This window comes from Rhododendron vialii, chromosome 3a (assembly GCF_030253575.1).
Source record: "Rhododendron vialii isolate Sample 1 chromosome 3a, ASM3025357v1".
Classification (NCBI taxonomy): Eukaryota; Viridiplantae; Streptophyta; class Magnoliopsida; order Ericales; family Ericaceae; genus Rhododendron; species Rhododendron vialii.
Genome location: NC_080559.1, coordinates 7,129,735 through 7,143,295, shown reverse-complemented (window position 1 = coordinate 7,143,295; position 13,561 = coordinate 7,129,735). Strand labels below are relative to the sequence as shown.

At 40.3% G+C, this 13,561-nt stretch overlaps 1 protein-coding gene across 2 annotated transcripts in view; it reads left to right on the top strand.

The window, feature by feature from the left end:
- The window catches only part of LOC131318512 (probable glycosyltransferase At5g11130), a 47,783-nt gene that overhangs the window by 20,145 nt on the left and 14,077 nt on the right, over window positions 1-13,561 (top strand). Inside the window, exons 1-8 of one of the 2 annotated variants that reach the window (XR_009197708.1) lie at window positions 2,007-2,455; window positions 2,658-2,753; window positions 3,213-3,299; window positions 8,537-8,620; window positions 8,767-8,853; window positions 9,254-9,340; window positions 10,027-10,597; window positions 10,820-11,394. Coding sequence is in view for 1 of the 2 variants with exons in the window: in XM_058348339.1 (XP_058204322.1) it covers window positions 3,213-3,299; window positions 8,537-8,620; window positions 8,767-8,853; window positions 9,254-9,340; window positions 10,027-10,597; window positions 10,820-11,306 (1,403 nt within the window). In the remaining variant the exon portion in view is untranslated. Of the gene's footprint in view, window positions 1-2,006; window positions 2,456-2,657; window positions 2,754-3,212; window positions 3,300-8,536; window positions 8,621-8,766; window positions 8,854-9,253; window positions 9,341-10,026; window positions 10,598-10,819; window positions 11,670-13,561 lie in introns of those variants that run through there. The other variant, XM_058348339.1, reaches the window with a different exon arrangement.

The following is a 13,561-nucleotide window of genomic DNA, read 5'->3' as shown; positions in this document are numbered from 1 at the left end:
GGTTATATACGACCTTCATAACTCAAAATTTCTACTGTCTCTCTTTGCGTCATCAGGCTTCATGACTCCCAAATTTTGTTGATTGAGGACGAATTGAACATTGCGCTCACCCCAGCAACGAGAACAGCCAAGGGCAATGGTAAGAACACATTTATTTCTTGGAGACAATACGTTGGGAGTTTCTGTGTTTGTTTGGATGAGTTAGGAGGGTTTGGAATAATTTCTAGGGCTCTAAAAGTCATTCATGCTTATCTATTGTGCATTTAGGGGGATTTTCTACCTAGATATCAAGCTTCCATCTATTGTGGTTTCTGCCCAAAGATTTGATTTTGTTTTCCGGGGTGACTTGATCATTTGAACATTAATTTGTGGTTTGAATGGCTGGAACATTATTAGGTGTTTTTAAGTGGTTTTCAGGCTTCATCTTAGGGATTTTTCTTATTGTAATATTAGGCAAGAACAGGGAAAATGCGAAAGCCCAAACCACAAATCACATGACAATTTTGTGTGTGTGTGCATGTCATGTAGTTCACAGTTCTTATGCTCATCTCTGAGTGTCCGACTGCTGGTGATAAGTTTCACTCCTTAGTCATTGAATCAGTTGCCTTCACCGAGGGAGATGAGCGCGAGGCCATTCAGTTTATTGTTGTTCATTAAGTTATTTTCCTGCGATCTATTTATTGTTTTTGTGAGAGAACTTTTGTTCCTCTTAATTCATAGCTATTGGTTTCCCTGCTTCTTAGAAGGGTTTTGTAAGAAATCACATGCATTTTAATACCTATATTTGGAAAAACTATAAATGGACTGATTCTGGCCATGTGTCTATCTTTGGCCACGTAAATGGACGATGGGCCTGCCTTTAACAGTTTAGCGGCTTTAGCCGTTGGTATTAGACTTCAATGGGGTGTGGGGAAATTCATAATTCTCTTCTTTTTTTTCCCATGGCTTGCTACTATGGTTAGTTGGTTACTCAATTTTCTTGCACCAATTACAGGGATCCTACAGAATATTTGTCATGCAATCACCTTCAAACAGTTGGAAGCACCTTAACTTAATAAGTTGGGCTGCCCGCGGAATGGAACATGCTGCTCAGTCGTATCTAGCTGCATCAACATTTGATTCTTGACGCATTTGTGTAGGCAAAAACAGGATGAGGTTGAAATGTGAGAATTGATTGCTTAGTGATCATGTTGGCCATTGTTGCTGTTGGGAAAGTTGTCCAGCTCGAACTTGGAAAATTCAGGCAGTGGAAGACTATAATGTCTTAGTTGGAACTTTAGAGACTTTCATCGAGGAGAGGGAAGCAGTTACAGAAATAGAGCTGTTCCTTGGAGGCAACATTGATGGAAAGGACAAGGGTTCTGAACTTGAAATATGGCAGTTGGATTAAAGATCTGAATTGCCTGTTTTATTTATACCTCACAAAGAATCGTGATCAGAATGTGTTGCGCCATGTCTTTAGGCACGGGCATGCACTAGAAATTGTATTCAATTTTGGTTATCTTGAAAAATGCTGAAGCTGCAAATTGTATCTAAAGGGTTCTGTTGTTGTTGTGTTGTTGTGGGAAAGATGTTTAAACCACATGCATTTTTGCCCTTTCTTTTTCTTCTATTGTTATTTCTATCCTTTCATATATCTCTTTTGTTGTAGGCAACGAGGTGCACAAAAGTGAAATGGAAGAAAATTGAAGGTCGCATTGGAAAGAAAGAGTAGGGACGGGCAATTTCAACTGGGGTGCGTAGTGCCGTAGGCACATGCAAACACTAGTATACCCATATGACTTGGTACCATCTACAGTAACTCGAGGGGTCAATTCCACCATCTAATGTGTGATTTGATACGAACCAATCATCCATAATTTACAGAGCCATGTAATTATAGCAATGAGAGCGACCTCAAATATATACATACATATAATGTCAAAATGTGAGAGCGTACGCAAAACTGGTCATTACTCATAACAAATCAAAGTGCATGACATGAGCTAAACCAAGACTTTATCAGGCTGAAAAAACAAACACCACCACCCCCCTCTCTCTCTCTCTCTCTCTCTCTCTCTCTGTGGAAGTACTGCAGCCTCCATGGCTGCTTCTGTATACTGGCTCAAGTTTCCGTGCCGGCCACGGCCCGTGGCTTCTTTAAGAGGCTTGCTATTCCCACGCACCAGTTTAGCTTTGTTCGCCGCGGTTTTGATTTTCTGCTGCATCTCTTCCACCTCAAGACTTATGATCAATCTAAACAAAAACAACGACAATCATCTTGATGTAAACGATGCACCCACGAAACAAATGATCCTGATTTCGCTTCCCAAACCCACTAGAAGCTCTGTTCTCGAACTTCACGTCTCGAATGCTTCAGCCAAAGGTGATCACGAAGCCGCGGATGCCACGAACTACGATACAACGGAAGGAATTCAGAGTCAATTGGCAGAAGAAGTTCCAACCGCCCCGAAAGGTGTGCAAACTTTGTTCTAACTTTTGTTCTCACTGTTGCATCCTAAAATGAAATGGTATTTCAACCAGAAACTTCCTTGTGATCCTGTCGATCGCGAAGGTGTTCGACTTCGACATCATAGAATAATGGCAGGGTTATCAAATTTAACTTTCCAATCCCAACAGAAGCTCTGTTCCTAAAATTCAAATATCGATTGTTACAGTCGAAGAAGATGATGATGCCCCTGATACCTCGGTCGACAATAGAAGGGAAGATGCTGAGAGTCAATTGCCAGACCAAAGTCTAGCTGCTCCAATTGGTATGAAAACTTTGTTTTTTATTTTTTGCTGTTGCATCCTGATATTCAACTAGAAGCTTTCCTTTGATTCTGTTTTTCTTGAACGGCAAAAAAAATTCATTAATCTTGAAGTTGTTATAAAACTAATAAGAGTAAGAAAACAGCATTATGTTCGAAGAATAATTCTGCCCAATCTGAGACCCAAAACCTACGATTGACAAGAAATCAATTGAAAGACACCCATATGAGACAAAGCCCATCTAAAAAGGCCGACGCCCAATCACCCTGTATGAGTCTACAAACCCAGATCGTTACCTATTCAGCACAGAAAAACAAAGGCCTAAAAGTTTAAAGAAAAAAAATCAGCTCAATACATTGACCAAGGTGTTCTTCACCATAGAACGATGTCAGGGTAATCAATTTCACTTATGAAACCCGGCAAAAGTTTTGTTCCTGAAATTCAAATCTTCGAAATTACAGTTGAAGTTGATGATGAAGCCACCGATATCTTGGACGATAGAAGGGAAGACTCTGATCAAAATCAATTGCCGGAAGAAAGTCCAGTCGGTACGCAAAATTTCGCTTTTTTTGTTGTATGATTTTTAGTTTTTATTTTTGCACATTGTAAGTTTATTGTAGAACGTACTAGCAAACATAATTGGTGGTAAAACAACACCAACTTGGAAAAGAATGATGTGAGAAGAACAACACCAACTTGGAAAAGAAAGCGTCCAAAACATTAATTGTTTTTCTACCTACCTACGGGTAGCTTGGAAAGGCAGAATTATTGGATAGTGGGGTCGATTATATCGAGCCATATATGTCGCTTTTTTCTAATTAATTTAGTTAACGAACGAATAATGTTGAAAGGGCGGATGTTTAATTCTAGTGAAAGATTTGAGATATATTCTATGTAAAACATGCATTATAAATAACATTAATTAGGATGTTGAACTATCGTGTTTTTCACCGATAAAACATACTGTGGAAAAGTCATACATATAAGATTCTTACCTAGATCCATTGCAGAAAAAACTGTGAGAACAGTTGAAAGAGCGGAAGCTCTTGTGAGGAACAGTTTCTCTCTCAAGACTTTAAACCATTAAATGCCCAGCTTAATTGATGGTTATGGCCGAACAAAACATCATAGTCTGAGAGAGGACCGATTCCATTTTTGAAACGAGAGTTTCATCTACCACAATTAATGAAAGAACATTAATGTGAAAGAGTCAAGAGGTTATTATGTGTTTCATTAAAAGCAAGAGGTATAAGTTAAGCCGTCGCAATAATGAGGGCCATTAATCTCTTACATTCTCAACATCAGAGAGGTCAAATTTTTTTTTTGAAACAAACGACATAGTAACTTGCGTTAAGTCAAAGGGAAAGTCTACAATATACATCTCTTAAGAACTATCATGTTTTTCACCGATAAAACATACTACGGAAAAATCATACATATAAGATTCTTACCTGGATCCATTGTAGAAAAAACTGTGAGAGCGGTTGAAAGAGCGGAAGCTCTTGTGAGGAACAGTTTCTCTTTCAAGACTTTAAACCATTAAGTGCCCATCTTAATTGATGCTTATGGCCGAACAAAACATCATAGTCTGAGAGAGGACCGATTCCATTTCTTAAACGAAAGTTTCATCTACCACCATTAATGAAAGAACAGTAATGTGAAAAGTCGAGAAGTTATTATGTGTTTCATTAAAAGCAAGATGTATAAGTTAAGCCGTCACATTAATGAGGACCATTAATCTCTTACATTCTCAACATCAGAGAGGTCAAAATTTTTTTTTTGAAACCAACGACATAGTAACTTACGTTAAGTCAAAGGGAAAGTCTATAATAGACATCCCTTAAGAACTATCATGTTTTTTACCGATAAAACATACTGCGGAAAAATCATACATACTCCCTCCATTCCAAATTAATAGTCCGGTTCGGTCTTTAATGCATTTTTTAAATTGTTAATATCTTTCAATCTATAATGAATTTTATGCGCAATATGGATCTCATATGATATATCTTAATTAGTTCTATTATACAAAATTTTTAAAATCTTTAAAGAAATTGTAGATTGAAAGATATTAACAATTTAAAAGTTGCATTGAAGACCGAACCGGACTATTAATTTGGAACAGAGGGAGTATAAGATTCTTACCTGGATCCATTGCAAAAAAAACTGTGAGAACGGTTGAAAGAGCGGAAGCTCTTGTGAGGAACAGTTTCTCTCTCAAGACTTTAAACCATTAAATGCCCATCTTAATTGATGGTTATGGCCGAACAAAACATCATAGTCTGAGAGAGGACCGATTCCATTTCTGAAACGAAAGTTTCATCTACCACCATTAATGAAAGAACATTAATGTGAAAGAGTCGAGAAGTTATTATGTGTTTCATTAAAAGCAAGAGGTATAAGTGTAGACACCCCATTCTGGACTGTCCAGATAACGTTATTTGTCGATCTTTTATTTTCCCAATGATGATTATAGTCGAAAACAGTCTGAGGATAATGTTGTGTTTGAGCTTTGAGCTTCCCTAACCTCTCTCAAACCCCTTTCAAACCCTTCAAACCAGAGCCAAACAGCCCCAACAAAACCCAACTGGCATACGCCAGTGTATTGGACGCGTACGCCAGTTAGCTGCCACATGTCAGTCATCGACCGTTGACTTAGCTATCACTAGCGCACGCCGGTCCAAGTGTGGCGCACTCCAGTCAAACCCAGTCAAATCAACTTTATTCAGCCACATGGACGAGACTTTTGTGCCACCCTGACGTCGGCCACAGCGTCCCTGATGATTACCCTCGGCAGAGACGCTCCCTCTCTCTCCTACACCCCCCATCAACTAGTCCCATGCATTTAATGCATGGGAGGCCCCATCTTCACCTAAGGCCAGCCAAACATGGCCTTGCCCAAACTGATCTCAGTCCCTCTTTCCTCTATAAATACCCCCCCCCCTGCATTCATTTGCAAGGGGTTAGCCACATTAAGAAGTGCAATCTCTCTCCCTCTTCTTTCTTCAAGCTCCCTATCTCTCTTATTCCATTGAAAGAGAAAGGAGAGCAACCCATTTCCATACACCCCACTGATATTCAGCCACTACACCACCTCCATCTTCAACCTTTAAAGCTCAATACCACCTCCAAACCACAATACAAAAAGGTATACCACCTTTGCATCCTTTTCTGTTTTCGGCTCCTGAGGGGAACCAGAAAGGCCCAGGCTAGTAGATAATACTAGTCCTGGTCTTAAACTGGTGAAATACGTGAGTCAGATGAAAGGAGGACATGGCGCACGCCAGTAACATCATGCCGTACGCCAGTGATGGTAGCACGTGCAATACTGGCGTGGGGATCATGGATCGTCCCGTTAGCTTGCTTTCATTTCATTCAAATCACCCTTGCATGATAATAATCAGTCTACTGCTTTCTGTATGTTTAGAGCTGCTCAGATATTTTCATTCATGCTTGCTCCTTATTTGATCAAAAGGCCCCTGGGATCCTTCTGGTCCTTTTCCAGAGCCCAGATGATGCAAAGCCAAGCACTGAACCAAGGCCAAAGTGGCGTACGGCTGTGTCACACTGGCGTACGGCAGTTTGTGCCTGGATTCAGTGCCTCGTCCTTGCATCTTAGTCTAGTCTTGATCTATTTTTTGTCCCCACGCTGTTCTGGGGTATTCTGTTTTCTTTCATGGCCTAAAGCCATTTCTTCTATACAATCTGTAATATATTGACTGCGTGGTTTGTCCTGGGTGTGCGCTGGTCCTTTTCCAGAGCCCAGAGGGTTGCAAACAAGGACTGAGTAAGTAAGCATGTAAGGTACGCCAGTTGTAGGGTGGCGTGCGCATGTCTAAATCAGCATGCAGTGGCTCGGCCAGTGTATGCTGGCAGGATCTGTTCACGTCGCTTTGTGACAGCGTACTTTAGTTTGTTCGGATCACTCAGTGCTTGTTCTCAATCTATATTTAGCATTGCAATCAAGTCATCCATAAAACATTTTGCCATATAAACTGCGACTTGTTACAGCTTTTATCCCCGTTAACTGTTCCCCCGCCCTAGCTGGCTAAAAAATGATCAAAAGAGAGAAAAATGCAAATGTTTTACAAATGCCCGAGTAGAGACCGATCTCCGGATTGGGTGAGAGGGGTGCCATAAAACCCTTCTCCTCTCGTAACCTGGCTCCCGAACCTCAGATATCGAAGGTGACGACGGTCCAGTCTACAAAGCCTTTTCAAAATCAAACAAACGTGGCAAACGTTCTCGAGTTCGGTTCCTTGGGTGTTTTTCACTGCTAAAACCCGAGTGGCGACTCTGAATCGAGGCGTTTCGCCGCGCTTTTCCAAACACAAAAGGGCCGCACCCAATCTCACAAGCAAAATTTCCGGGGTGGCGTGCCCACAATAAGTTAAGCCGTCGCATTAATGAGGGCCATTAATCTCTTACATTCTCAACATCAGAGAGGTCAAAATTTTTTTTGAAACCAACGACATAGTAACTTACGTTAAGTCAAAGGGAAAGTCTACAATATACATCCCTTAAAATGGTGTACCATATGCATCTATTTTATGGTTCATTCATAACATTTTAGTGTGCTTCAAAACTTTTGTCGTAGAATTCATAACTTTTCAGCAATACAATTCGTAACATTTTTATTATGATTCATAATATTTTGGAGTATTTCGTAACCTTTATACGATTCGTAACTTTTTAGCAATACGATTCGTAACATTTTCTCTATAATTCATAACATTTTGAGGGGTGCATATGATACACACTCAAATAAGGGGTGTATTGTAGTCTTTTCCGAAGTCAAAAGGAGAACAAGAGTGATAGTTTTTTACAAAACGAGGAACTACTATTTTGCCGCTGAAAACAAATTAAAAATCGGGAGCAGTGCTATGTAAAACCAAACTACCTTGCATAGATGCTACATTATTGGCTAACAAGTCAGCTACACCGTTAGCAGTACACACAAAAATTGACACCTCATTTTTTGTCTTTTTGTGAAACTTTTTTTCACTAAAAGACAAAAAAATGAGTGTAATTATCAAATAAAGAGAGTGCGAAAATCATTACACAAAAAAATGTATTCACTTTCAATAACGGAAAAGTCAAAATGAGGAAAAAAAGTGATATTCCAGAGTGTACAACAAATATGTGGGAGGCATCAAAGGGGTAGTTCCTAAATCAACATATAGCATGTTTCTATGCAGTATGCACACACAAATATACAATTCCTTCCCAACATACACCTATTATAGTGCATTAATGAGATTTTTTTTTTTTTGTTGCAAATCAGGTATCACGTGGTACACGACGCGCACATTCGGGCCGTTCAGAAATGTAACAGACGGTCCAGGGTGAAAGTATCAAACGGATTTTTTAAAAAGAAAAGAAAAAGGAAAAGTGTATTTCAATCCGGACCGTCGGTTGCATTTTTGGACGACCGGAATGTGCCCACCGGATACCACGTCAGCCATACCGTATTTGCACCCGACAATTGCATTCAACTAGAAGCTTTCACGCAATCCAGTTGTCCAAAGGTTCTAGTAACATCAGATGGCAGGGTATTCAGATTTTATTAGTTCCCAAATCCCTCTAGAAGTTTTGTTCTATAATTTCAAATCTCAAACATTACAGTCTAAGTCGACTGACGAAGCCCATGATGCCTCGAACCCTAGAAGGGAGGGAACTGAGAACCAATAGCCAGAATTTTTGTTTTGATTTTTGCTCTACTTAAGTTTATTGATTTATGCGCAAGAAATTTTGTTCCCGAATATAAGATTTGCAAATATTACAGATGATGATGCCCCCGATGCCTTGGACGACAGAAAGGAAAGAGTTGGTAGTCAATTTCCAAAAGAAAGTCTAGCCGGTACAAAAGGTATGCGAATTCTGTTCTTCTGTTTTAAGATTGCAATTTTAATCAACATCACCACATCCCACATCGTAATGGCAATGAATTCTAATTTCCACTTCTCAAATCCGCGAGAATTTTGGTTCATGGATTTCAAATCTCAAATATTACAGTTGAAGTTGTTGAGGAAGCCCATGATGACAATAGAAAGGAAGGAACTCAGAGTCAATTGTCGGAAGAAAGTTCAGCCTCTCCAATAGGTACGGGAATTTTGTTTTTCTTTTGATTTTTTGCTTTACTTTTGAACATTTGTAAGTTTATTCAAGTATGTGCAGAATACTTGTTGGAGATTGAAAACGTGACATAACCAAGTAAAAATAACTCAAACTGAATTACAAAAAAATGATGTGAAAGTGTTCAAGAAAATATTTCATATCCATTGGTAACTTTGGAAGCCTTTTTTTTTATTTATTTTGGATAATGGGGTCAAATACATCGAGTCATATACGTCACCTTTTTTCGTATTTGATTATCTGAGTCATGGTTGGTAATGATAAAAGAGAAAATGTTGCAATTTAGAGTGATACACAGGGCATTTAAATTTCCCTTCTTACAGAAGTTTTGTTCTTGAATTTAAAATCTCAAATATTACAATTGAAGTTGATGATGAAGCCCTTGATGCCTTGGACAATAAAAGGGAAGAAACTCAGAGTCAATTGACCGAAGAAAGTTCAGACTCTCCAATAGGTATGCGATCGAGTTTTGTCTTGATTGTTGCTTTACTTTTGAATATCAAAAGGACAGGTGATCGGCTGCTCTGCACCTGCTCTACTGGGGATGCTCAGCAGCATCCCTATTTCGGTATCAAAAGGGGGAGCTTCAAAATCTGCAAACACCATGTCTTTATACACACACATGCACAGAAAATTGTTTCCAAATTACACATATTATACTGCATTAATGGGTGTCCAAAGATGACAATTGTATGGGAAAATGACGGCCCATGACGTGTTTTGATAATTAATACCCGTCAAGGACATTTTCAGCATTAAAAAATATTCTCAGCATGTCCTGGTGGCTATCAATTATCAAAACACGTCATTGACCGTCATTTTCCGTATTTGTATTCAACTAGAAGCTTTGATCACCTAATCCTGTTATGCAACATATCATAGAGTGGTGGCAGGGAATTCAACTTTCACTTCCCAAATCCACTGAACCCATATGGTACACATCTAGGTATAGGCGAATCGGTAATGACCGAAGAGGACAGACAGGCTAAAGAGAGGTAAACGCCCCCTTCTCCGGTCAAAGTTCAAGGGAAGGGTGGTCATAGATAGAGCTCGTTCTTCTCTCAAAACAAAAGTTTTGTTCCTAAATATGAGTTAATCATTTCTGTTTTATCTTCATCATGGTTCTTATGGCTGGCTCAGGAAACTCTGTCGATAACGACAATGAGGTGTACCACGACAACGATCTCTTTTTCGAGAACTACAAGAAAATGAACAAAAGTTTGAAGATTTACGTTTACCCCCATAGCCCCCACGACCACTTCGCCAACGTGCTCCTGCCGGTGACTTCCGTACCAAGGGGAAACTATGCGAGTGAAAGTTATTTCAAAAAGGCCCTCATGAAAAGCCATTTCATCACAAAGGACCCCTCCAAGGCAGACTTCTTCTTCTTACCCTTCTCCATTACCGGCATGAGGATTGACAAGAGGATTGGGGTGGGTGGGATGCAAGACTATGTCCAGGATTATGTGTATAATGTTAGACAGAAATACCCTTACTGGAATAGGACTGGTGGGGCAGATCATTTCTACGTGGCTTGCCATTCCATTGGGAAAATAGCCATGGGGAAGGCTGTAGAAGTTAAGAACAATGCCATTCAAGTGGTGTGCTCTTCAAATTATTTTGTGAATGGGTATGTTGCTCACAAGGATGTTTCATTGCCTCAGATTTGGCCGCGACATGGGAATCCTCCACGAGTTGAACCATCAAAAAGGTAACATTTACATGAGGAAAACCTACCCCGTTCCGTTATGGTTCTTATTTTTTAAGTACTTATTTTTCGCTTTATGAGATAGGTTATTCTCTCATAATACATTACCTTTAATTCAAAGAATAAGTACTTATATTTCCCTTAGCGGAACTAGGCTATTTCTTTCAAGTACAAAACTGAAATTTTGTTGTTGAAGAACAGTTTCTAAAAATCAAGTTCATGCAGGAAGAGGCTGGCCTTTTTCGCCGGAGCAAGCAACTCCCCGCCTCGACAATACCTCGTCAAAACTTGGCGAAACGACTCTGAGATCTTCGCCCACGCCGGCCGCCTCAAAACCCCGTATGAAACAGAGTTCCTGAGGAGCAAGTTCTGCTTCCACGTCAAGGGCTTCGAAGTCAACACCGCCCGAATAGGCGACGCCATGTACTACGGCTGCGTCCCCGTGATCCTAGCCGACCACTACGACCTCCCGTTCGGAGATATCCTGAACTGGAAGAGCTTCTCTGTCGTTGTTGAAACAAGCGATATTCCACTGATGAAGAGTATTTTGAAAGGCATCGGGGATGAAGAGTACTTGAGGCTGCAGAAGAATGTTGAGAAGGCGAGGAAACATTTCCAGTGGCATGGGGAACCAATCGAGTACGATTGTTTCCACATTGTTATGTACGAGTTGTGGCTTCGAAGAAATTATGTGAGGGTTCCGTTGTCTTAAATAGCAGAGGAACCTTCACATTTATTATAAGACGCCCGAATCCACAATTTCTCGCAAGGAGCATATTGCTTCTGCCACATTTATTATAGTGTGTGTGTGTGAGAGAGAACTGACCTCCAAAATTGTTTAAATTCGATACCCATATTGAAGAGGAGATCGAATCTGAAACCCAATTTGAAGAGGAGGTCGAGAGAGAGAATCGCTGATCAAGGCGTTGAAGTTCGAGACATTGAGTTTCGCGATACATGAGGCGAAATTAAAATAAAAAATCAATAAACTGAGCTTTATGAACAACTCAACGCTGATATGTTCACCGCATATTATTAGTTTTTGGTTTTTATTTTCACGCGCAAGTTAGATTTTGACGAAATTTTCACAATAGCTTCTCATTTATTATTTGAGATTGATCGAACTTTTACAAATTTTGTTAAAATCCGACTTGTACATGCATCGCGTGTGCCCCAACCTCTAATACGCGTTAATTGGACCCAAAAGTTGGCCCCATGCTTCTGTGGGAGAATAATAGATTGGTTCCTTTATTTTGTAACCGGAAAAAAAAGGAAAAACAGAAAACTAACATCATCACAATCTCAAGATTCTTCTATCTTCTTTTTCCTTTTTTCCCTGAAGACATGGCCCTGGTCACTTAAATAATGGGTATGTTACACTTTCCGCAATACAATGGAGAAAGCAGTATACTAAGGTTAAAGCAGTATACTAAGGTTAAAGCAGAAAGCAGTTATTTGAATGGAAAACCCTAGCCTCTGAATAGCAGAACCTACTCCCTAGCACATCAAATGGAGAGAGTGTGGGGGCGTGATTTCTTCGTGCTCCTTTTGGTGTGGCCGCCTCCGAATGTGGGACCGTGAATGCTAACGCCGGTCTTGATGTACCTGCAGAACCGGAGGGGGCTGTTCCTCCGGGAAGAAGCTCCGATGAATAAGTCAGTAGGTGGAAAGAGGGAGAAGTTTAGTAAGAACAATATGTTGAAAGAGAGAAGTGTTGTTCAAGCCCAGATTAGGGATCCCCGCTCTCAGTGGTAATGCTTCTCTATTTATAGGCAAAGAGATGGAGTGGTGAGCAAGTTGGTCATACTTTCCACGTGTCACATTCTGCTCGGTTGGCGCCTTCTAGCAAGGCCATTTAATGAACACCACTTCCCTAGTCTTTCAGAACCACATGGGTTGATGTCAGAAAAGTCACATCGTTCAGAGATGTCACTTCGAATGTCAGAGAAGACAGCTTACTTATCAGTAGATATTTATGGAAGGTTCCACAATCGTCTAAGCTCGGCGGGACCCACTTCCGCCATACGAATTATCCTAGCGTAGGATATCCCGACCGAAGAAAACCCTAGCCGAACAAACGGAAGTTCGTATCTGTGCGCTTGATGAGACCCCGAGCGAACTCATGTGTCGTACGTTCGGATACAGCTTATAATCGTTCAGTGAAGTACTCGTGGTTCCGTCTATCCTTCGGATAACTATTGGCAAGTTTGGCCGAAGCCCAAACTTATTTACAGGTGAACTGAGGTAGCTTAGATGACAGATCAAACAGCGTGTGAACCCTCACTCTCCCTTTCTGGACCTTGTGCCCCTTCGGATATTTCGGCCCACTACAGAGAGAGAAGAGAGTAGGGTAGGATTGCTGTTTTTTACCTTCTTTCACAGAGCTTCCGTAAAGAGAGAGGCATCAGTTTCTGTATCAAAAAAGTAAACCCTATTGTGAAGCCAACCAACAACATACCAACAGAACAGATGAACATAATACAATTGAGTGTCCAATTTTTCCTTTCATTTGTAGCAACCAATAAACAGAAAAGAAAATACAAAAAAGAAAAAGAAAAAGCCTTTAATTAAAGTGTTCAAGAATATGGACACTCTGAGCAAGACAAAAAGATATTAAATTATATTCACAAACCCCCAAATTCTTTAAACCCTAAAAAACAAACACACACCGACAACTGGAAAAAATCATATGATTCACCTAAGTCAACTAAATCCAACACAAATCCAGATAGTAAAAATCACATAAGAACCAGATAGGTGTATAGATTCATATACGTATGTGTGTGCAAATAATTTGCAAATACAAAGTACCTGAAGTGGGTTGATTGTCCAGAGCAAGGAAACCAGGTTGAGTGCGACTGTGCGGGGTTTGGACGGCGGGCCTATTACGTATGCGAGACAGGTTGAGTGCAAGGATCGTTGGCGGGGAGATCTGTACGGGGGGAAAGGCGGAGAAGCGGCGGCGGG